Genomic DNA, 22,896 nt, shown 5'->3' with positions numbered 1-22,896 from the left:
CGATGCTTCAAAATATTCTAACTGACCCTCTGATGTCACATGGACTACTTTGATGATGTTTTTCTTACCTTTCTGGACATGGACAGTATACCGTACACACAGCTTCAATGGAGGGACTGAGAGCTCTCGGACTAAATCTAAAATATCTTAAACTGTGTTCTGAAGATAAATGGAGGTCTTCTTGCTTTGGAACAACATGAGGGTGAGTTATTAATGACATAATTTCCATTTTTGGGTGAAGTATCCCTATAAGGAGTAATTTTCTTTTTAACAGGCAGATTAAACAGAAATTCGGGCTGAGCGATGTTCTTAAAAGTCTGACTCGGGCATGGCATTACCGGAAGTCAAGTGTGAACTTTCATGTGAGCTTTAAGGTTTCCAGTTTGAGCAAAACTCTTTCCACACTGTTGGCAGGTGTAAGGCTTCTCTCCAGTGTGAACTCTCATGTGCCTGTCAATAGATTCCTTACGAGTGAAACATTTTCCACACTGTTGGCAGGTAAAAGGGCTCTCTCCAGTGTGAATTATCATGTGGACGTTAAGATTTCTATGATGAGCAAAACACTTTCCACACTCAGGGCAAGTGTAAGGCTTTTCTCCAGCGTGAACAGTCATGTGCCAGTTAAGACTTCCTTTCTGAGTGAAACTCTTTCCACACTGTAGGCAGGTGTAAGGCTTCTCCCCAGTGTGAACTCTCATGTGGACGTTAAAGCTTCCTTTATGAGTGAAATTTTTTCCACATTGTAGGCAGGTGAAGGGACTCTCTCCATTGTGTATTTTCATGTGGGCTTTAAGATGTACATGTTGTGCAAATGTTTCACCACACTGCTGGCATGTGTAAGGCTTCTCTCCATTGTGGACTGTCATGTGGACTTTAAGGTTTCCAAGTTGAGCGAAACTTTCACCACAACGAAGGCATGTGTAAGGCTTCTCTTCAATGTGGACTCTCATGTGGACCTTAAGGTTTACACGCTGAGCAAAACTCTCTCCACACTGCTGACATGTGTAAGGGCTCTCTTCAGTGTGAAGCCTCACATGTTTTTTAAGGCTTACTTTATGATGGAAACTTTGTCCACACTGTTGGCATGTGTATGCCTTTTCTCTAGTGTGAATTCTTATATGCATGTCAAGATTGACTTTACGAGTGAAACTCTTTCCACACTGTTGGCATGTGTAAGGCTTCTCTCCAGTGTGAATTCTCATGTGCACATTAAGGTTTCCGTGATGAGCAAAACTCTTTCCACATTCAGGGCAGGTGTAAGGCTTTTGTCCAGAGTGAAGAGTCATGTGCCAATTAAAGCTCCCTTTCTGAGTGAAACTCTTTCCACACTGTAGGCAGGTGTAAGGCTTCTCTCCAGTGTGAACTCTCATGTGGACGTTAAAGCTTCCTTTATGAGTGAAACTTTTCCCACACTGTTGGCATGTGAAGGGACTCTCTGTATTGTGTATTGTCATGTGGGCTTCAAGGTTTAAATGTTGAGCAAAGCTCTCACCACACTGCTGGCATGTGTAAGTCTCCGCTCCGGTGTGAATTCTCATGTGTCTGTTAAGGCTGATTGTATGATTGCAGCTTTGTCCACCCTGTTGGCAGATAAAAGGGCTCTCCCCAGTGTGAATCCTCATGTGGGCTTTAAGGTTAACATGTTGATGGAAACTCTTTCCACACTCAGGGCATGGGTAAGGCTTCACTTTAGCGTGAATTCTCATGTGCGTGCTAAGACTTCCTTTTTGAGTGAAACTTTTTCCACACTGTTGGCATGTGTACAACTTGTCTCCAGTGTGAACTCTCATATGCACGTCAAGACTTAATTTACGAGGAAAACTTTTTCCACAGTGTTGGCAGGTGAAAGGATTCTCTCCAGTGTTGACTTTAAGTTTTCCTTTTTGATTGAAAGTGAAATAATTAATTTGAGCTTTTTTTGGTGTGGAAGTCTTTTCAGTCTGTGAATGTCTAAAAGATTCTCTTCTAGTTGTCAAATCATGAAGATTCCCATAATCATCTTTCTCTTCAGTTCCATTCAATACTTCTTTCTCTTTCATTGGTATTAGGTCTAAAGTGAAAAACCACAAACAAAAAACTAGTTATCCCAAGTTTAATGGTACAATACATCAAAACTTTAAGATATGTTATACATCAAAACCAACAGCATGTATGCTAGACCCTGAACGAGAAGTGTCCAAACCTGCTCTGGAGGCCACTGTTACTAATCCTTGATCCAAAACACCTGCTGGAAGTTCCCAACTCTGGCCCTTGTAACCCCCTTTCCGTCAGAGCTTAGCTCAAACCCTAATCAAACACACATACTAATCAAGGTCTGGTGTATTATTGAAAGATAAAGACAGGTGAGTCTGATCAATGTTTCAGAAAAGGGGACCTTGAGGGCCAGAGTTGAGAAACGCTGATCTTCATAATATTACTAACTTTCTTTAGGTCTTTAAGCTGACAGTTTGACCCAGGATATATTTTTTATTATAAACTTATCTCAATTAGCGATGCTAATAATTAATCCGTGATTAACTGAAAAAAATAAATAATAATTCAAAGAAACTGAAACAATCTATATAGTCATAAAAGTGAAAAGATATTTTCTGCACAAACCAGACATTAATATTAGATGTTGTGCTGGGGGAAAGCTAAACTGAATTACCGGTGTGTGTGAGAAATGTCTAGGCCCCACATGAAGCTTAATGTTTCTAATAAAAATATATATAATAATTAATTCCTATGACTTTAATTTGTGGCTATGGATCATGTTACATTGATTTCTTCTGTCTTTAAAATAAAACTAAGCATCAGGCTTCCCCAAAATGTTCTTATCGCTAAGTAGTTCTTAACCTATTCCTTAACCTCTCTCTTAACCTTATGGCATGATTCCCAACACGTTCGTACGCTGAGTATATCTTCTGTAATGCTGTGTTCACACCAAACGCGAATAGAGCATCTGGCGCGAATGATTTCAATGTTAAGTCAATGCAAAGGCGTGTTTACGTGCGTCTGGAGTGCCCGCGGCGCGAATGGGGGGTTAAGTGCGGCGCGGAAGACGCGAATTCGCCTCATTCGCGCGAATGACGCGCGAAGGTGCTTTTTGTGCATTTAGCGTTTGACGCGAATTCGCGTCTGCCGCCCGAGTTGAAAAATTTCAACTTTGGCGTCAATTCGCGCAGCGTTAACCAATCAGGAGCCTGCTAGGAGTCACTCATTCAACAATGTTCCTGCAGCCTCCGGTTGTGCAGGAATACCCTGCTCCACTCATTCAACAAGGAGGAACGACTGATGTTGTCAGTGAGCAGTCAACCGGAGCTATATGACAAAAGTTCATATTTCTATAGAGACCGGAATAAAAAGGACATACATGTATATAAAAAACATATGAATAGATAAATTGAATAAAGGCCAATTGATAAGAAACGTTTCATTTTACCCCAAACGAATTATATTTTATCTTGAACCACTAAAGAGACATCAGAGCCAGCGGCAAATGTCATAAGGTCTAGCCGAGCCGAGGCTGCTCTCGGCGGATACATGATGACGGAGCTCCCGCTGGTCGCATGGAGCTCATCTCCGAGATCGGCGAAACACATTTTTTTAAATAGACGCTGTCATTATAAATAAACCGCATATCTGAGTTTAAAACCACTACATTCTCGTCTGAAATACTTTTAAAACTACATTTCATGACACAGTAACAGTAATATTTTGAAAATTATCCGAATAAAAATGGCAGTTGAAAATGCTGCGTTAACTCAGCTGGCAGAAGCCCCCCCATGACGCGAATTCGCGTCTGTTGTGAAGTTAATTCCACGCGCGAATGAAGCGAATGATCTCAAAATGGTCAAGCGGCAAACTAGACGCGGTAGACGCGAATTTGACGCTCTATTCGCGTTTGGTGTGAACACAGCATAAGTCACACTTCCGTAAGGTTGGTCAGGACCATTCGTAAGCTCTCTCTTAGCGTTGTTTGACTCTAGTCGCTGCCACCGTGAAGCAGTCTTTAGAAATCAGCGCAGTGCAGTACAAGTCAAACTGTGGTATGACAACAAAGATTTTATGTTATGGACATTTTAAGACTACTAATAAAATATGTTCGCAATGGATACAGGCCTATTTATGAAGTTGACTTTATTTGGTATCAGAACTAATAGTGGTAATTAGCCTAGGCTATTTCTTAATGTCATTAAAGCGTTTACATTGGCAAACACTTTTGATAATTAAAATTTGGCAAACATTTTGGCTATAAATGGCTAAGATCTATAAATGGGTAAGCATGGTGGTGTCCAGTAAGGCAGCTATGGCAGCGATCCAACGTGTCCTTGTATTGAATAAAGTGCCAGCCGTCAATATTTATATTCTGCAAAACTTAAGCCCTTTTGGCATTTTGCCTGACATGGTTATATAAAATAAATTGCTGGCATCCCCAGAGTCTTGGGCCTGGTGAATCCCTAACGCCAATCCATGAGTGATTGATCAGGCATACATATCATGAAAGGGATATGCCGCCATCAACATGCAGGTTATAGTGGACCATAGGGGTGTGATCTCCGACGAGGTCCAGCAAAACTTCAAGTTCCTCTGACAAGAAGCTTGGTGTCCTTTTTTACAATGTTTCCCCACCATATTCTGTATCTAACTCTCTCTCTCTCTGTTTATTGTAGATAGAGAAGATTGCGTTTTATTGAAAACATTAACCAATGGCAATCAATACCTCATTAAATGAATATTATTAGCTTCAAGGCCAAGATGAGCAATACAGTCCATCTGGTCCAGCTCTCGTCGCCCTCCATGCTCCACCAACCGGGCTGTCAACCACAACGTGTTAGCCCGCCTAGCTCGGTCAGCTAGCACCACCATCAGCTGTGACAACACTTCACTAAATCGCGCTCTGCTCAACATCCGCTCACTGACAGGCAAGGGACATCGTATCCAGGACATTATCTCCGATCGTAATTTAGACTTTCTTTGTTTAACCGAGACATGGCAACAACCCAACGTCTTATCTCAGCTGAATGAATCCACTCCTAGCGGATTTGTTTACATCTGTCAACCCCGTGGCTCTGGCCGGGGGGAGGAGGTCTCGCGTTAATTTACTGCGAGAAGTGGAAAGTCTCACTGGTGTCCGTGCCTGTCTCCAGCTCGTTTGAATCTACCGTTTGCATGTTGTCTGGCCCCACTCCAACCATCATTGCTACTGTCTACCGCCCCCCTAAACTGTTTAGTGAATTTTTTAATGATTTTGCTGCTTTCCTCACCCATTTATCCTCTCTCTCGCCGAACATAATACTGCTGAGCGATTTCAATATCCACATGGACAATATCAATCTGCCTCTCACCAAAGACTTCACTTCATGCCTTTGGATGTCAGCAACATATTACTTTTTCAACACACTGTAAAGGACATATTCTGGACTTAATCTGCTGCTCTGGTGTCACCCCTTCTGACCTTACAGCTGATGAACTCCCCATAACTGACCACTTTCTCCTCTCATTTACTGTGAAACTCACTTTATCCATATCTGAAAAACCACACCTTATTTCATTTCGGAATATAAAAAATATCCCTCACCTAAACATCTCGGCTGACTTTCAACCACTCACTCACTCATTCTCCTCCTTCCAGCTCACCGCTATTTTAGAAATTTCAGAACTCATCCGGACTACCAAGCCATCTACTTGTCTACTTAATCCCCTCCCCACACAACTTGTAAAATCCTGCCTTCTCCTCCTGGTCCCCCTCATTTCAGATATCATTCACTCCTCTCTCACCACTGAAACTGTCCCTACATCCTTCAAAACTGCTGCCATTACCCCAATTTTGAAAAAAACTGGTGCCGACCCCTCCGACATCAATAACTTACGTCCTATATCCAATGTACCCTTCATCTCTAAAATCCTTAAAAAAACAGTTGCCTCTCAAATCCATTCTCACCTATCACATAATAACCTGTATGAACAGTTCCAGTCCGGTTTCTGCCCACTCCATAGCACTGAAACAGCACTTATCAAAATCACCAACGACCTTCTTATAGCAGCTGATTCTGGACTTCTCACCATCCTCATTCTCCTCGACCTGAGTGCAGCCTTTGATACCACCTGTCACACCACCCTCCTCAACAGGTTTCTTCCATTGGCATCACGCACACTCCATTTGACTGGTTCACATCTTATCTCTCTGGCCGCACTCAGTTTGTTCAGCTAAAGTCTTTTAAATCCATTCCCTCCTCCGTCAATACAGGTGTGCAGAGCACTTTTCATCATTTACCTCCTTCCACTCTGCAATATCTTCTGCAAATTTAACATTCACTTCCACTGTTATGCTGATGACACCCAGCTATACCTCTCCACTAAATCCTCGTCCACTCTTCCATCCACTTCTCTTATTAATTGCATCTCTGAAATAAAAACCTGGTTCACCCAAAACTTCCTTCAATTAAACAGTAATAAAACAGAGGTTCTCCTCATTGACACCAAATCAAACCACAGCAGTAATGACTTTATGAACTACTTTACTTCTAAAATCGATACTATTAGAGATAAAATTGCAACCATTCAGCCGTCAGCTATAGTATCACATCAGACAGTGCACTATAGACCCCCTGAGGAACAGTTCCACTCATTCTCTACGATAGGAGAGGAAGAATTGTATAAACTTGTTTAATCATCTAAACCAACAACATGTATGTTAGACCCTATACCATCTAAGCTCCTAAAAGAGGTGCTTCCAGAAGTCATAGGTCCTCTTCTGACTATTATTAATTCCTCATTGTCATTAGGATATGTCTCCAAAACCTTCAAACTGGCTGTTATTAAGCCTCTCATCAAAAAATCACAACTTGACCCCAATGAACTTGTTAATTATAGACCAATCTCGAATCTCCCTTTTCTGTCCAAGATACTAGAAAAGGTGGTATCCTCACAATTATATTCCTTCTTAGAGAAAAATGGTATATGTGAGGATTTCCAGTCAGGATTTAGACCATATCATAGTACTGAGACTGCTCTCCTTAGAGTTACAAATGATCTGCTCTTATCATCTGATCGTGGGTGTATCTCTCTATTAGTTTTATTGGATCTTAGTGCTGCGTTTGACACAATAGACCACAACATTCTTTTGCATAGACTTGAACACTTTGTTGGCATTAATGGAAGTGCATTAGCATGGTTTAAATCGTACTTATATGACCGCCATCAGTTCGTAGCAGTGAATGAAGATGTATCATATCGATCACAAGTGCAGTATGGAGTACCTCAAGGCTCAGTACTAGGGCCGCTACTCTTCACGCTTTATTTGTTACCCTTGGGAGATATCATCAGGAAACATGGTGTTAGCTTTCACTGTTATGCTGATGATACTCAGCTCTATATTTACTCGCAGCCCGGTGAAACACACCAATTTGAAAAAATAATGGAATGCATAGTCGATGTAAAAAATTGGATGATGAGTAATTTCTTACTGCTAAATTCAGAAAAAACAGAGGTGTTAATCATAGGGCCTAAAAACTCTGCTTATAATAAACTAGAACACTGTCTAAGACTTGATGGTTGCTCTGTCAATTCTTCGTCATCAGTTAGGAACCTAGGTGTGCTACTTGATCGCAATCTTTCCTTAGAAAGCCACGTTTCTAGCATTTGTAAAACTGCATTTTTCCATCTCAAAAATATATCTAAATTATGGCCTATGCTCTCAATGTCAAATGCAGAAATGTTAATCCATGCATTTATGACTTCAAGGTTAGACTATTGTAATGCTTTATTGGGTGGTTGTTCTGCACGCTTGGTAAACAAACTACAACTAATCCAAAATGCAGCAGCAAGAGTTTTTACTAGAACCAGGAAGTATGACCATATTAGCCCGGTCCTGTCCACACTGCAGTGGCTCCCTATCAAACATCGTATAGATTTTAAAATATTGCTTATTAATTATAAAGCCCTGAATGGTTTTGCACCTCAGTATTTGAATGAGCTCCTTTTACATTATACTCCTCTACGTCCGCTTCGTTCTCAAAACTCAGGCAATTTGATAATACCTAGAATATCAAAATCAACTGCGGGCGGCAGATCCTTTTCCTATTTGGCGCCTAAACTCTGGAATAACCTACCTAACATTGTTCGGGAGGCAGACACACTCTTGCAGTTCAAATCTAGATTAAAGACCCATCTCTTTAACCTGGCATACACATAACATACTAATATGCTTTTAATATCCAAATCCGTTAAAGGATTTTTAGGCTGCATTAATTAGGTAAACCAGAACCGCAAACACTTCACATAACGTGTACTTTCTACATCATTAGAAGAATGGCATCTACGCTAATATTTGTCTGTTTCACTCTTGTTCCGAGGTCACCGTGGCCACGAGATCCAGTCTGTGTCCAGATCAGAGGGTCACTGCAGTCACCCGGATCCAGTACGTATCCAGACCAGATGGTGGATCAGCAGCTAGAAAGGACCTCTACTGCCCTGAAAGACAGCGGAGACCAGGACAACTAGAGCCCAGATACAGATCCCCTGTAAAGACCTTGTCTCAGAGGAGCACCAGGACAAGACCACAGGAAACAGATGATTCTTCTGCACAATCTGACTTTGCTGCAGTCTGGAATTGAACTACTGGTTTCGTCTGGTCAGAGCAGAACTGACCCCAACTGAGCCTGGTTTCTCCCAAGGTTTTTTTCTCCATTCTGTCACCGATGGAGTTTCGGTTCCTTGCCGCTGTCGCCTCTGGCTTGCTTAGTTGGAGTCACTTCATCTACAGCGATATCATTGACTTGATTGCAAATAAATGCACAGACACTATTTAAACTGAACCGAGATGACATCACTGAATTCAATGATGAACTGCCTTTAACTATCATTTTGCATTATTGAGACACTGTTTTCCTAATGAATGTTTTTCAATGCTTTGACGCAATGTATTTTGTTTAAAGCGCTATATAAATAAAGGTGATTGATTGATTGATTGATCAACTCTATCCAAAACCGTTAGTTTTTCTCTCACTTTTGATAACTCCTCCATTTCACCTTCCCCCCAGGTTAAGAGTCTGGGTGTCATCCTTGAGGGCACACTATAATTTCAATCCCACATAAATAGCATTTCTTGGTCTGCCTACTTCCACTTATGAAACATCAATCGCCTCCGCCCCTCCCTAACCCCCCACACTGCTGCCATCCTTGTCCACAGTCTATTCACTTCCCGTCTGGATTATTGTAATTCTCTCCTCTTTGGCCCCCATCACAAATCTCTCCATAAACTTCAACTGGTCCAGAACTCAGCTGCCCGCATCATAACTCGAACCCCCTCCATTCAAAAATTACTCCTGTCCCCCAAAAGCTCCATTGGCTCCTGGTCTAGTTTTGCATCCAATTCAAAATCCTTCTGTTTACATTCAAGACCATGCACAATCTTGCCCCCCCATATTTGTCTGATCTCCTCCAGGTTCCCACTCCATCCCGTTCCCTTAGATCCTCTTCCTCCATACACCTGTCTGTCCCCTCTGCCCGTCTCACCACCTCTGGAATTCATTACCACCCCAACTTAGAAACATTGATTCATTCCCCCATTTTAAATTACAACTCAAAACACATCTGTTTAAAACAGCCTATTCCATTTGATTTTTTTTTTTGACTTATATTGTTTTACGTATTCATGTACAGTGTCCTTGAGTGCCGAGAAAGGTGCTTTAAATAAAATGTATTATTATTATTATTATTAAACAGATGTAACTGCAGCTGCTTGCCAATCAATTCTGATTGTAAAGTACCTTACCATTAATATAAAAGTGTATTACATCATTTTTAGAAGTCGAAGAAGCGGCACAACGGGATAAGGAGGGTGGATGATTAACGAGGGATACCCGGTTCGTGTAACTGTCACAACATATCGTGTCAACTTATTACTGACCATTTGATAATTAAATTTAAAGTCTATATTCTACTGATAACTTAGAGTATGTTCAAATAAATTTTACTGGAATCATTTGATGAATGTTTCATTTACATAGAACGTGTTGTCTGTCTTAACGCTGTACTGCACCTTTACGTGAAGTGGAAAATCGATTCATGAGCAATCGATGGCAACAAATTTTAGCACCTTCACTCGGGACAGCGCTCTTGTAACATCGCATGTAAGAGGCAGCGTGCTAAGGATCTTCCCTGAAGGGACACTTCAGGGAACACAATAAGGAACATAAACAACGTTGGTAAGATATATCTTTCGAGGCTTCTTAGTGCACTAAGAGTGAGCGTTACCGGGGAACCGGGCCCTGATTAGTACAACATGGCCATGCCTTCAATATTTGTCCCCTCATTTTAGTTGTGTTATTAATATCTTTAAAATGTGGAAATTTGAGTGGTCAAGCTTCAAAACAGAAGACAAAGCTGCATATGGCTTGATTTAAAGGATGGGTTCACCCAAAAATGAACTGATAATTTAAATTTTTGGGTGAACTAACGCTTTAAATTTGCACGAGAATTAACATTATTGGTTCTTTTGAATCTCAAACATGCCACTTAACAAAAGAATGAAACCCTATTGGTTCTCACACATTTCCTTCTTATTCTATCCTTCAAATACAACAGTATGTTTCATAATATTGGGATAAGACTGTGAAACTAGCTATCATTAGACACCCACAGCACAGCTGTGTGCAGCAAAGGTTGTACAGTAGTGTGCTTCTTATACATTAATGTGTGAGCTGCTTATTCAAACCAATCAACGGTCAAGAGTCAAGAGTGCTTCACTGATATTTATTCACATTAAGATATTTCCTCATAACACAAGTTCTGCTTTTGTAATTATCAACGTACACACTGTCTTGTGTTTGTACAGTGTGCACACATTTATGTCTATTTTTTTATATATATTTCCTGATATGCCCATGTTGTTTGTACACAACTTATATACTTATACACCAGGCCCCAGGAGAAGAAACCCCATCCTAGATCAAATTATGATGCTACATTTACACCTGCTTGACCGCAGAAACTCGTTCTTCAGCTTGAGACTTTGATGTGAACTGTGTGTCATTCAGAAACATTCAAACAGTTGAATTAAAACTAAGTTTGTTATAAATGTAGTGCCCAGTGGTGGTTTTATTTGCCTGTTATGTGATCTCAACATGTCTGTCCACACGGGTCATCCTGATCCATGTCAAATAAACCCACTTTAATTGAGACACTCATACAAATATCATACATTTCTGTAGAGCTGGACATCTGAATAAGGACCAAATGAGTGAGTTCAGCTTTGAGACTGAAACCAACCTGTTTGTTGCTCAGTATCTTTCATACCGAACATTTCTTCAGTTGAGATGTCTTCACTCTCCTCTTTAATAAACAGCATCTCTGATTGTTCCTCAGTCTCTTCTTGTTTCAGACTGGATGTTTCTTCAATCCTGAAGTCTTCCCTCTCGTCTTTAATAAACTCCATCTGTATACCAGCGTCATGAGAATTTCAGTCACTTCAGCGGGAGCTTCTTTGTGTTTGGACACTATGTCACAATTAAGATGAGAACAACACAGAAAGGAAAACAAACTAAGTATCTGTGTGTGTCTCAATCAGCTCCCTAGTTCAGTAGTGAGTGCACTAGTAAACAAAAACACTAAAAACTAGCACGGTCTACAACATTAATGAAATAACACAATTCACAATGAAAGATATTTCCTGCATCTAATGATTAGCTTTAAACCAGCATGAATCATTTGATTCAAACAGGGCCAGTAAGGTTACTTTTAAAATGTATTTCACTACAAATTGCAAAATACAAGCTTTAACATGTAATCAGTAATGTGTTTCGTTAGATTACTCCGGTTTAGTAACTTAATCTAAATACTTTTAAATACTTAAGCTATGAAAAACACAAAGGAACATATTAACTGTCTTGAATTTATGCTTTCCAACTCTAAATTAAAGTGATAAGATTTGAGTCTTCTTTGCATTTTCTTTTTAACAACAACAAATGTTTTTTATGTTATTTCATCTTCCAATCAATAGAGATTTGAACATTATGAATATGATTCTGTGCTGTTCCAAGCTCCAGAATGAATCCAGACACGCCAAACCAGTGGTGTAGCCAGAATTGGGCAAAAGTGATTAGGCTCTAGACTAAGAGACGGAGTCCAGTGTCATAGAGCGAATCCACTGCCCACAACCGTGAACTCAAGGAGGGGGGCTAGTTATGTAAAATATATTAAATATTTGTAATAAATCAGGAAGGCGAGCCAATGGATATCACCCAAGCAGCGTGCAAACTTTGCACAAGAATTATAGGTGAACCTCTTAATCTCAGTCTTTTCACGAGAAAGTGAAAGTAAAAACTGACGGCGCATTCAGCATCTGACACTGCATTTAAAGATGCACAGAGACGACGAAAGACAAATCTACTTCATATGAGGGTAACAGTATATATAGAGGAGTTAAATGTTTTAATTTATTTCCTTGATATTTCTCATGTGGCCTGGACATATAGGCTAGTGCAAAATAAATAAATACATCATACAAATAAATAAATCAAGAGAGAAACGATGCTTTTGGGAATCACACCTCAGATCTATCCAGTTTGTGAACCATTGGTTTCCACACTTGACTCTAAAGAATCATCTGTTCACGATTTGGATTGTTACTGTGGATGGTTACTGTGCCAAAGATGAGCTGTTCATCTGTAAAGCACATAAAGTTTGGACTTTATCAACTTTTATTTCATGCATGACTCGTATGGATCTGTTAACTGAATGCAGAAGGTTTGTGTGGTGATGATAAGCATGTGTCCTCACTAGGAGTTACTAAATGAACAGCCGCTGCACGTGAAGAAGATTTTTATTTGGTCAATATGTAAACTAATCAGGCATAATCAATGTGACTCTAGCCATTTATGTATGAAGTTATTCTGAATCAGAATCAGAATCAGAAAGAGCTTTATTGCCAAGTATGCTTACGCATACAAGGAATTTGTTTTAGTGACATAAGCTTCCAGTACACAGAGACAACAACACACAGACAAAAAAAATAAATAAATAAATAAGTGTATAAGCAATTGTGCAATAAATGATAATGGAATAGGATTGAGTGAGATGCAGGAATGTTCTAGCATGGAGGGTTAACAAATAAATATAAGGATATTGCACGTTTATAGGCATAAGTAGGGAACATTTAACTGTTCATGAGGTAGATTGCCTGGGGGAAGAAACTGTTCTTGTGCCTTGCTGTTCTGGTATTTGCGGCTCTGAGACGCCGGCCAGATGGCAAAAGTTCAAAAATGGGGTGACTTGGATGTGAGGGATCCAGAGTGATTTTATGAGCCCTTTTCCTCACTCTGGATGTATACAGTTCTTGAAGGGTGGGCAGGGGAGCACCAATAATCCTTTCAGCAGTCCGAACAGTTCTCTGTAGTCTTCTGATGTCTGATTTTGTTGCTGAGCCAAACCAGACAGTTATTGAAGTACACAGTACAGACTCAATGACGGCCGAGTAGAACTGTTTCAGCAGCTCCTGTGGCAAGTTAAACTTCCTCAGCTGGCGAAGGAAATACAACCTTTGCTGGGCCTTTTTCACAATGGAGTCATGATTGTCCCACTTCAGGTCCTGAGAGATGGTGGTTCCCAGGAATCTGAATGACTCCACTGCAGTCACAGTGCTGTTCATGATGGTGAGTGGGGAAAGTGCAGGGGGGTTTCTCCTGAAGTCCACGATCATCTCCACTGTTTTGAGCGTGTTCAGCTCCAGGTTGTTGAGAGTGCACCAGACAGCCAGCTGCTCAACCTCTTGTCTGTAAGCAGACTCATAACCGTCCTGGATGAGGCCGATGAATGTAGTGTCGTCTGCAAACTTTATGAGCTTGACAGAGGGGTCTTTAGAGGTGCAGTCGTTGGTGTACAGGGAGAAGAGCAGAGGGGAGAGAACACATCCCTGAGGGGCACCAGTGTTGGTGGAGCAGCTGTTTGATGTGAATTTCCCCAGTCTCACTAACTGTTGCCTATCTGTCAGAAAGCTGGTGATCCACTGACAGATAGAGCGAGGGACAGAGAGCTGGGTCAGTTTGGTCTGGAGGGTTGTTGGGATGATGGTGTTGAAAGCCAAACTAAAGTCCACAAATTGGATCCTCACATAAGTCCCTGTTTTGTCCAGATGTTGCAGGATGAAGTGCAATCCCATGTTGATTGCATCATCCACGGACCTGTTTGCTCGGTAAGCAAACTGCAGGGGGTCCAGTAAGGGTCCAGTGATGTCCTTCAGATAAGCCAGAACCAGTTTTTCAAACGACTTCATGACGACAGACGTTAGAGCCACAGGTCTGTAGTCGTTAAGTTCTGCTATCTTGGGTTTCTTTGGGATGGGGATGATGGTGGAGCGTTTGAAGCAGGAAGGCACTTCATACAACTCCAGGGATCTGTTGAAGATCTGTGAAAAGATGGGGGCCAGCTGGTCAGCACAGATTTTCAGACAGGCTGGTGTAACACAATCTGGGCCTGGTGCTTTTCTTCTTTTGTTCTTCTTGAAGACCTGGCGCACATCATCTTCACAGATTTGAAGAGCAGGAGGTGTGGAACGGGGGATTGCAGGAGGTGTTAATGGTTGTGCAGGGAGATGGTCAGAATAGGTGATGGGGGTTTCAAATCTGCAATAAAACTCATTCAGGTCGTTAGCAAGTCGTTGATTAGCCTCAGTGCAAGGGGATGGTGTCTTGTAGTTCGTGATGGCTCTTAGACCTCTCCACACTGAAGTTGAATCGTTGGAAGTAAACTGGTCTTCCAACTTTTTAGCGTAGGTCTTTTTAGCCGCTCTAATCTCTTTGTTCAGTATGTTCCTGGCCTGATTGTACAAGACCCTTTCCCCCTTTCTGTAGGCATCCTCTTTGGCCTGACGAAGATGTCTGAGTTTTACTGTAAACCATGGCTTATCATCGTTGAATGTTAAATAAGTCCTGGTAGGAATACACATATCCTCACAGAAACTAATATAGGATGTTACAGTCTCTGTGAGTTCGTCCAGATCGGTGGTAGCAGCTTCAAAAACACTCCAATCAGTGAGGTCAAAACAAGATTGTAAATCCTGCTCTGTTTCGCTGGTCCATCTCTTCAAAGTCCTTACCTTACGCTGTTAGACAGTGTTTTCTCTACTTCCTGTTGGCCTTCTGTAGCTAATCATAGCTCTGTGTAGCTGTTTTTATTTTATATTTTTTCTCTATAATCTTTCTTACTATCACTGTCTGTTTGTTTGTTTGTTTTTTAAGTTGTAAAATATAACTTAATTCACACCATATTTCTGATATTATCAATCAATCTTATCAGATTAACTTTGATCGTTCACTCTTCCGTGACTGCAGTACACCTGCAAAGCGTTAGCACTCGTTAGCTTGTCATTAGCGTTTTCTTTTCTCCTCTCCTCTCCTCTCACGCTGCAGTTTTTCACAAGTTCATCAAACAACCGCAGAAAGAATATTTCATCAAGCACGGTGAGTAATGGCTTCGCCTACTATCGTTATTTGCACCTCTTGCCACATGTACAGTTTATCTATCTCTGTCGCTGATGAGGGATTCACATGTGATAAATGCAGGGAAATAGTTAGGCTGACAGAGAAGATTTCAGAATTAGAGACACGCATCCAAACTTTAATTGAGGACAGTAAGAATGTTAGGGCTCTAGATATGGCTTTGGATGCGTCTAGCTCAGGGATTCCTGTACATTGTCCGGTTCCAGCAGAGCCCCTGCAGCAGGGCAACTGGGTGATGGTGAGGCAGCGTAGTCGTGGGTCAAAACACCGCTCTTCTGTTCCGATCAAAACATTAAACAGGTTCTCCCCACTCAGTGATGCACCCACTGAGAAACTTGATGAAAGTGCTCTAGTGATTGGTGATTCTATTGTACGGAACGTGAATATAGAGACACCAACCACCATAGTCAAATGTTTACCGGGAGCCAGAGCACCTGACATCTTGGCAAATTTAAAAGTGCTGGCTAATGCTAAACGTAAATACAGTAAGATTGTTATTCATGCCGGCGCTAATGATGTTCGACTTCGCCAGTCGGAGATCACTAAAAATAACTTTAAAGAGGTGTGTGAACTTGCAAGCACGATGTCAGACACTGTAATATGCTCTGGTCCCCTCCCTGCTTACCGTGGTGACGAGATGCATAGCATATTGTCATCACTCAATGGCTGGATGTCTAAGTGGTGCCCACAGAATAACATAGGTTATATAGACAATTGGACGAGCTTTTGGGGCAGACCTGACCTGTTTAAAAGAGATGGTCTTCATCCCTCCTGGGGTGGCACCGCTCTTCTGTCTACAAATAGTGACAATAGTCTTAGTGTTTATACTTGACTAACTGGGGCCCAGGTCAGGAAGCAGACAGACTGGCTAAACCGACCGTCTGCTAGCTGCCTCCCGTCACAGAGGTCAGTTAATTCTCAGCACATAGAGACTCTTTCACCTAGATATCACACTATAGAGACTGTGTCTGTTCCCCGAACTAGAAAATACAAAATACGTTGTTTAATTGAGGTTCAACAAATGAAAAACAAATGCAATATGGATAAACAAATGATAAAGATTGGCTTATTGAATATCAGATCCATTTCTACGAAAACACTTTTTGTAAATAATATGATAACTGATCATAATATAGATGTGCTCTGTTTGACAGAAACCTGGCTAAAACCTGATGATTACATGATTTTAAATGAGTCCACCCCCCAAGATTACTGTTATAAACACGAGCCGCGTCTAAAAGGCAAAGGGGGAGGAGTTGTTTCAATTTATAACAACGTTTTCAGGATTTCTCAGAGGACAGGCTTCAAGTATAACTCGTTTGAAGTAATGGTGCTTCATATAACATTATCCAGAGAAACCAATGTTAATGATAAATCCCCTGTTATGTTTGTACTGGCTACTGTATACAGGCCACCAAGGCACCATACAGACTTTATTAAAGAGTTTGGTGATTTTACATCCGAGTTAGTTCTGGCTGCAGATAAAGTTTTAATAGTTGGTGATTTTAATATCCATGTCGATAATGAAAAAGATGCATTGGGATCAGCATTTATAGACATTCTGAACTCTATTGGTGTTAGACAACATGTTTCAGGACCTACTCATTGTCGAAATCATACTCCAGATTTAATACTGTCACATGGAATTGATGTTGATAGTGTTGAAATTATTCAGCCAAGTGATGATATCTCAGATCATTATTTAGTTCTGTGTAAACTTCATATAGCCAAAATTGTAAATTCTACTTCTTGTTACAAGTATCGAAGAACCATCACTTCTACCACAAAAGACTGCTTTTTAAGTTATCTTCCTGATGTATCCGAATTCCTTAGCATATCCAAAACCTCAGAACAACTTGATGATGTAACAGAAACTATGGACTCTCTCTTTTCTAGCACGTTAAATACAGTTGCTCCTTTACGCTTAAGGAAGGTTAAGGAAAACAGTTTGACACCATGGTATAATGAGCATACTCGCACCCTAAAGAGAGCAGCCCGAAAAATGGAGCGCAGCTGGAGGAAAACAAAACTAGAGGTATTTCGTATTGCTTGGCGGGAAAGTAGCATATCCTATAGAAAAGCATTAAAAACTGCTAGATCTGATTACTTTTCTTCTCTTTTAGAAGAAAACAAACATAACCCCAGGTATTTATTCAATACAGTGGCTAAATTAACAGAAAAAAAAAGCCTCAACAAGTGTTGACATTTCCCAACACCACAACAGTAATGACTTTATGAACTACTTTACTTCTAAAATCGATACTATTAGAGATAAAATTGCAACCATTCAGCCGTCAGCTACAGTATCACATCAGACAGTGCACTATAGACCCCCTGAGGAACAGTTCCACTCATTCTCTACTATAGGAGAGGAAGAATTGTATAAACTTGTTAAATCATCTAAACCAACAACATGTATGTTAGACCCTATACCATCTAAGCTCCTAAAAGAGGTGCTTCCAGAAGTCATAGGTCCTCTTCTGACTATTATTAATTCCTCATTGTCATTAGGATATGTCCGTCCCCAAAACCTTCAAACTGGCTGAATGGTTTAAATCGTACTAATATGACCGCCATCAGTTCGTAGCAGTGAATGAAGATGTATCATATCGATCACAAGTGCAGTATGGAGTACCTCAAGGCTCAGTACTAGGGCCGCTACTCTTCACGCTTTATTTGTTACCCTTGGGAGATATCATCAGGAAACATGGTGTTAGCTTTCACTGTTATGCTGATGATACTCAGCTCTATATTTCCTCGCAGCCCGGTGAAACACACCAATTTGAAAAACTAATGGAATGCATAGTCGATATAAAAAATTGGATGACGAGTAATTTCTTACTGCTAAATTCAGAAAAAACAGAGGTGTTAATCATAGGGCCTAAAAACTATGCTTGTAATAACCTAGAACACTGTCTAAGACTTGATGGTTGCTCTGTCAATTCTTCCTCATCAGTTAGGAACCTAGGTGTGCTACTTGATCGCAATCTTTCCTTAGAAAGCCACGTTTCTAGCATTTGTAAAACTCCATTTTTCCATCTCAAAAATATATCTAAATTACGGCCTATGCTCTCAATGGCAAATGCAGAAATGTTAATCCATGCATTTATGACTTCAAGGTTAGACTATTGTAATGCTTTATTGGGTGGTTGTTCTGCACGCTTGGTAAACAAACTACAGCTAGTCCAAAATGCAGCAGCAAGAGTTCTTACTAGAACCAGGAAGTATGACCATATTAGTCCGGTCCTGTCCACACTGCACTGGCTCCCTATCAAACATCGTATAGATTTTAAAATATTGCTTATTACTTATAAAGCCCTGAATGGTTTAGCACCTCAGTATTTGAATGAGCTCCTTTTACATCATACTCCTCTACGTCCGCTACGTTCTCAAAACTCAGGCAATTTGATAATACCTAGAATATCAAAATCAACTACGGGCGGCAGGTCCTTTTCCTATTTGGCGCCTAAACTCTGGAATAACCTACCTAACATTGTTCGGGAGGCAGACACACTCTTGCAGTTTAAATCTAGATTAAAGACCCATCTCTTTAACCTGGCTCACACATAACATACTAATATGCTTTTAATATCTAAATCCGTTAAAGGATTTTTAGGCTGCATTAATTAGGTAAACCGGAACCGGGAACACTTCACATAACACCGTACTTTCTACATCATTAGAAGAATGGAATCTACGCTAATATTAGTCTGTTTCTCTCTTGTTCCGAGGTCACCGTAGCCACCAGATCCAGTCTGTATCCAGATCAGAGGGTCACTGCAGTCGCCCGGATCCAGTATGTATCCAGACCAAATGGTGGATCAGCACCTAGAAAGGACCTCTACATCCCTGAAAGACAGCGAAGACCAGGACAACTAGAGCCCCAGATACAGATCCCCTGTAAAACCTTTTCTCAGCTGACCACCAGGACAAGACCACAGGAAACAGATGATTCTTCTGCACAATCTGACTTTGCTGCAGTCTGGAATTGAACTACTGGTTTCGTCTGGTCAGAGGAGAACTGACCCCCAACTGAGCCTGGTTTCTCCCAAGGTTTTTTTCTCCATTCTGTCACCGATGGAGTTTCGGTTCCTTGCCGCTGTCGCCTCTGGATTGCTTAGTTGGGGTCACTTCATCTACAGCGATATCATTGATTTGATTGCAAATAAATGCACAGACACTATTTAAACTGAACAGAGATGACATCACTGAATTCAATGATGAACTGCCTTTAACTATCATTTTGCATTATTGAGACACTGTTTTCCAATTGAATGTTGTTCAGTGCTTTGACGCAATGTATTTTGTTTAAAGCACTATATAAATAAAGGTGATTGATACTACAGGTTGAGCAGATTTTAGTTTTTGCTTGTAGGATGGTATAAGATGAATCAGACAGTGATCAGAATGTCCCAAAGCTGCTCGTGGAACAGAGTGATATGCATCCTTTATTGTGGTGTAACAGTGATCCAATATATTACTGTCTCTGGTGGGACATGTAACATGCTGTCTGTATTTTGGCAGTTCACGGGAGAGATTGGCTTTGTTAAAGTCCCCAAGAATGATTAAAACAGAGTCCGGGTGTTGTTGTTCTGTGTCTGTGATCTGATCAGCAAGTTTCTGTAAAGCTGAGCTCACATGCGCTTGCGGAGGGATGTAAACACTGACCAGAATGAATGAGTGAAACTCCCGCGGCGAATAGAATGGCTTGCAGTTGACAAACTGCATTTCTAGATCAGGACAGCACATCTTCTTTAACACAGTTACATCTCTACACCACCGTTCATTGATGTAAAAGCATGTCCCGCCACCGCGCGATTTCCGAGTAGACTCTGATTCGCGATCCGCTCTGAACAGCTGAAAGCCCGGCAGATGGAGCGCGCTGTCCGGTATGGCGTCATTCAGCCAGGTTTCCATGAAACACAGAGCAGCAGAGTGAGAGAAATCCTTATTTGTCCGAGAGAGCAGAAGGAGTTTCTCTGTTTTGTTGGGTAGAGAGCAGAGATTTGCGAGATGGATGCTAGACAACGGCGTTCGAAATCCGCGCTTCCTGAGTCTGACGAGCGCCCCCGCTCGCTTCCCCCGTCTGCGCGTCCTGAAGCGCTTGATCAGCGCCGCCGCTCCTCCGATAACAACGTTCAGTAAAACGTCTGAATAATATAAATCTGGTAAAAGATCTTGTGGTGTGTCCTGCCGAATGTTCAGCAGTTCATCCCTGGTGAAACTGATCATGTTTGTTAAACAAAAAACAGGAAAAATGAACAAAAAAAGCACAAACAGTGGAGAGCCAAGCACTGAAGCAGCCATGTGCGGCGCCATCGAGTACCTTTACATTCTACTGTTATAATCATGTATTTGACTATATGCAGAGACCTGCGTAAGAATGTAATGTGAAGAGAGTGCAGGAGTATAGTATATGGTGCAGCTGCACACTCTATTTGGACATATGACAAAATATATGATCAGACCTCCTTGTTGCAGACATGACCAAAATACAGCATATAGTAAAGTTGCATGTCCTGTTTTGACATAAGACAAAATATATGATTAGGCCTCCTCGTTTCACTTCAAATAAATTCTACATCCTAAAAGCAAGCTGGAGACACAGCCATAAAAGGTAAAAGACTTAATAAACAGAACCATATGAATGAAATGTGTTGAACATGGGCACGTCTTCAGAAGCACTATATAAAATAGAGAACCGACACAGACTCGACAGACTGTTCTGCAGAGCTTTCTCGGTTTTATTTTCTCTTGAAAATAAAATCTTTCTTCTGGAAACAAAACCCAGGGACTGGGTGATTCCTCAGATCCATGACAAACGAAAATACACTACACATGCAGTTTTGTGTGTTTCAGCCACAGACTGTAAAAAAACACGGACGTAGTGTCCGTGCCATCTGGATATCACATGCACGACTCTCCAAGTATAGGTCTCTCCAGGAAGTAATGGGAGTTACGAGATCAAGGTGTTTTTACACCATGATACCTGATTAGTTGATGTTATAGTGACGTTAGGTTTAGGGGTGGGGTGGGGTTGGGTAAGGGGGATCATTTATATTGCATGATTCAGAAACACCCAGCAGTTTCAAAACAACCACATGGTGATAAACGCCCACTTTTGCTCTGCCGACTCTCCCGAGGAATCGAAAATGGGCAAAAAGGCGGGAGCTGGTTGCTGAAGCCACGCCCACCTAGCGTGACGGCAGTCAGAAGCAGCAATCCACATGTCACTCAAGTGACCACGCCCTTAATTATGCAGAACTTTAAGGCTTTATATAATTTAAACGGATGAATTATAAAAAAAAATCACCCCCTTCACAGTTGTCATAAAGGGCAAAATTAGCTATTTAGACCAAAATCATTTTTTGCACCAGGCTGTAAACATGTTTTTTCCTACTGTAAAGTTGGGCATTTTAACATGGGGAGTCTATGGGACTGACTCCCTTCTGCAGCCAGCCTCAAGCGGCCAGTCGATGAATTACACTTTTAGTAACTTTCTTGTTGGATTCACGAGAGAGAGAATCCGTTGACTTATTGATTAAAATCCCCAGACTGTTTACTTAAGTATTAAATTAATAAAAGACATTAAATGATTATTAATGTCAAAAATCCTATTACTCCTCATTTAAAATGTAATTATAACGAAACTAGGGCTGAACGATATATCGTTATCGTATCCATATCTAGATATGAACTTTCAAGATATTACTATCGAAAAAAGCAACGATATAGATTTCCCCTCTCCGCGCTCGCCCTGCATACAACTCTGGCAGTCACAACAAACATCAGTTTTAGGAGTGCCCTTGACTGCACCGCTAAAGCCAGCGCACACACACCAGGGACGTGGGAACTATATTGTGAGAGGGGGGGGCGGCGTTTCCATGGTGACGCGTCATTGCTTGTCACGTGACACACTGCAGCAGCAACAGCGCTGAATGAATGATGATCTGCTTTTATATCATTTTTCCTTTTTTATTCAGAATATTCACAAATGTGTTAGTTATGGCATGAAATATCTGATATTCCGATTGTCAAATACATGCAAGTGGAAGTATATTGTTGTTTAAACACCTTTATAATGATCGCATTAGTTGATCTGTATGCACGATGGGCGCCGCCGTGTTAGTTTGTGCCGCAGACGCAGTTCAGAGAATCGGTTGGATTTACAACCTCTATGTTTACAACACGTGAATTCATCCACTTCTCCTGAAATACCTAAAAGTAAGTGGCTGGTGAACTGGGAATAGAATAGAGTAAACACTGAAGTTACTTACACAATGTGTATCTGATATGAATAAAACATGTCGAATTATAATGGAAAGGATTATTATTACCTCTTCCATAGACATCAGTATGTATTTTATAAACTCTAAATGTATTGTTTTTTAGTCCTTATGTGAATTTATTTGTTTGA

The 22,896-nt window shown here is 40.9% G+C and overlaps 2 protein-coding genes across 2 annotated transcripts in view; both read right to left on the bottom strand.

Annotated features, from left to right (window-relative positions):
* Positions 1 to 255: 255 nt before the first annotated feature.
* Positions 256 to 22,896, bottom strand: part of LOC127952710 (gastrula zinc finger protein XlCGF57.1-like) — a 31,916-nt gene continuing 9,275 nt past the window's right edge. Inside the window, exons 2-3 of the mRNA XM_052551403.1 lie at positions 11,254 to 11,480; positions 256 to 2,050 (exon numbers count right to left, since the gene is read on the bottom strand). Of these exons, the coding sequence (XP_052407363.1) occupies positions 345 to 2,050; positions 11,254 to 11,419 (1,872 nt within the window). The 5' untranslated portion in view covers positions 11,420 to 11,480 and the 3' untranslated portion in view covers positions 256 to 344. The remainder of the gene's footprint in view (positions 2,051 to 11,253; positions 11,481 to 22,896) is intronic.
* On the bottom strand, positions 7,875 to 20,962 carry LOC127952722 (uncharacterized). Its single transcript, XM_052551425.1, has 2 exons — positions 18,967 to 20,962; positions 7,875 to 8,093 (listed from the first exon to the last, which is right to left on the bottom strand). Exon 1 carries the CDS (start codon positions 20,796 to 20,798, stop codon positions 19,788 to 19,790), a length of 1,011 nt encoding a protein of 336 aa, XP_052407385.1. The 5' UTR covers positions 20,799 to 20,962; the 3' UTR covers positions 7,875 to 8,093; positions 18,967 to 19,787.

This window comes from Carassius gibelio, chromosome B3, assembly GCF_023724105.1.
Source record: "Carassius gibelio isolate Cgi1373 ecotype wild population from Czech Republic chromosome B3, carGib1.2-hapl.c, whole genome shotgun sequence".
Classification (NCBI taxonomy): Eukaryota; Metazoa; Chordata; class Actinopteri; order Cypriniformes; family Cyprinidae; genus Carassius; species Carassius gibelio.
Note: the sequence above shows the minus strand (reverse complement) of the source record. Positions and strands in the feature narration are given on the sequence as shown.

Coding starts and splice junctions, on each gene's coding strand:
- LOC127952722 (XM_052551425.1), bottom strand. CDS start 20,798: ATGGCGCCGCACATGGCTGCTTCAGTGCTTGGCTCTCCACTGTTTGTG.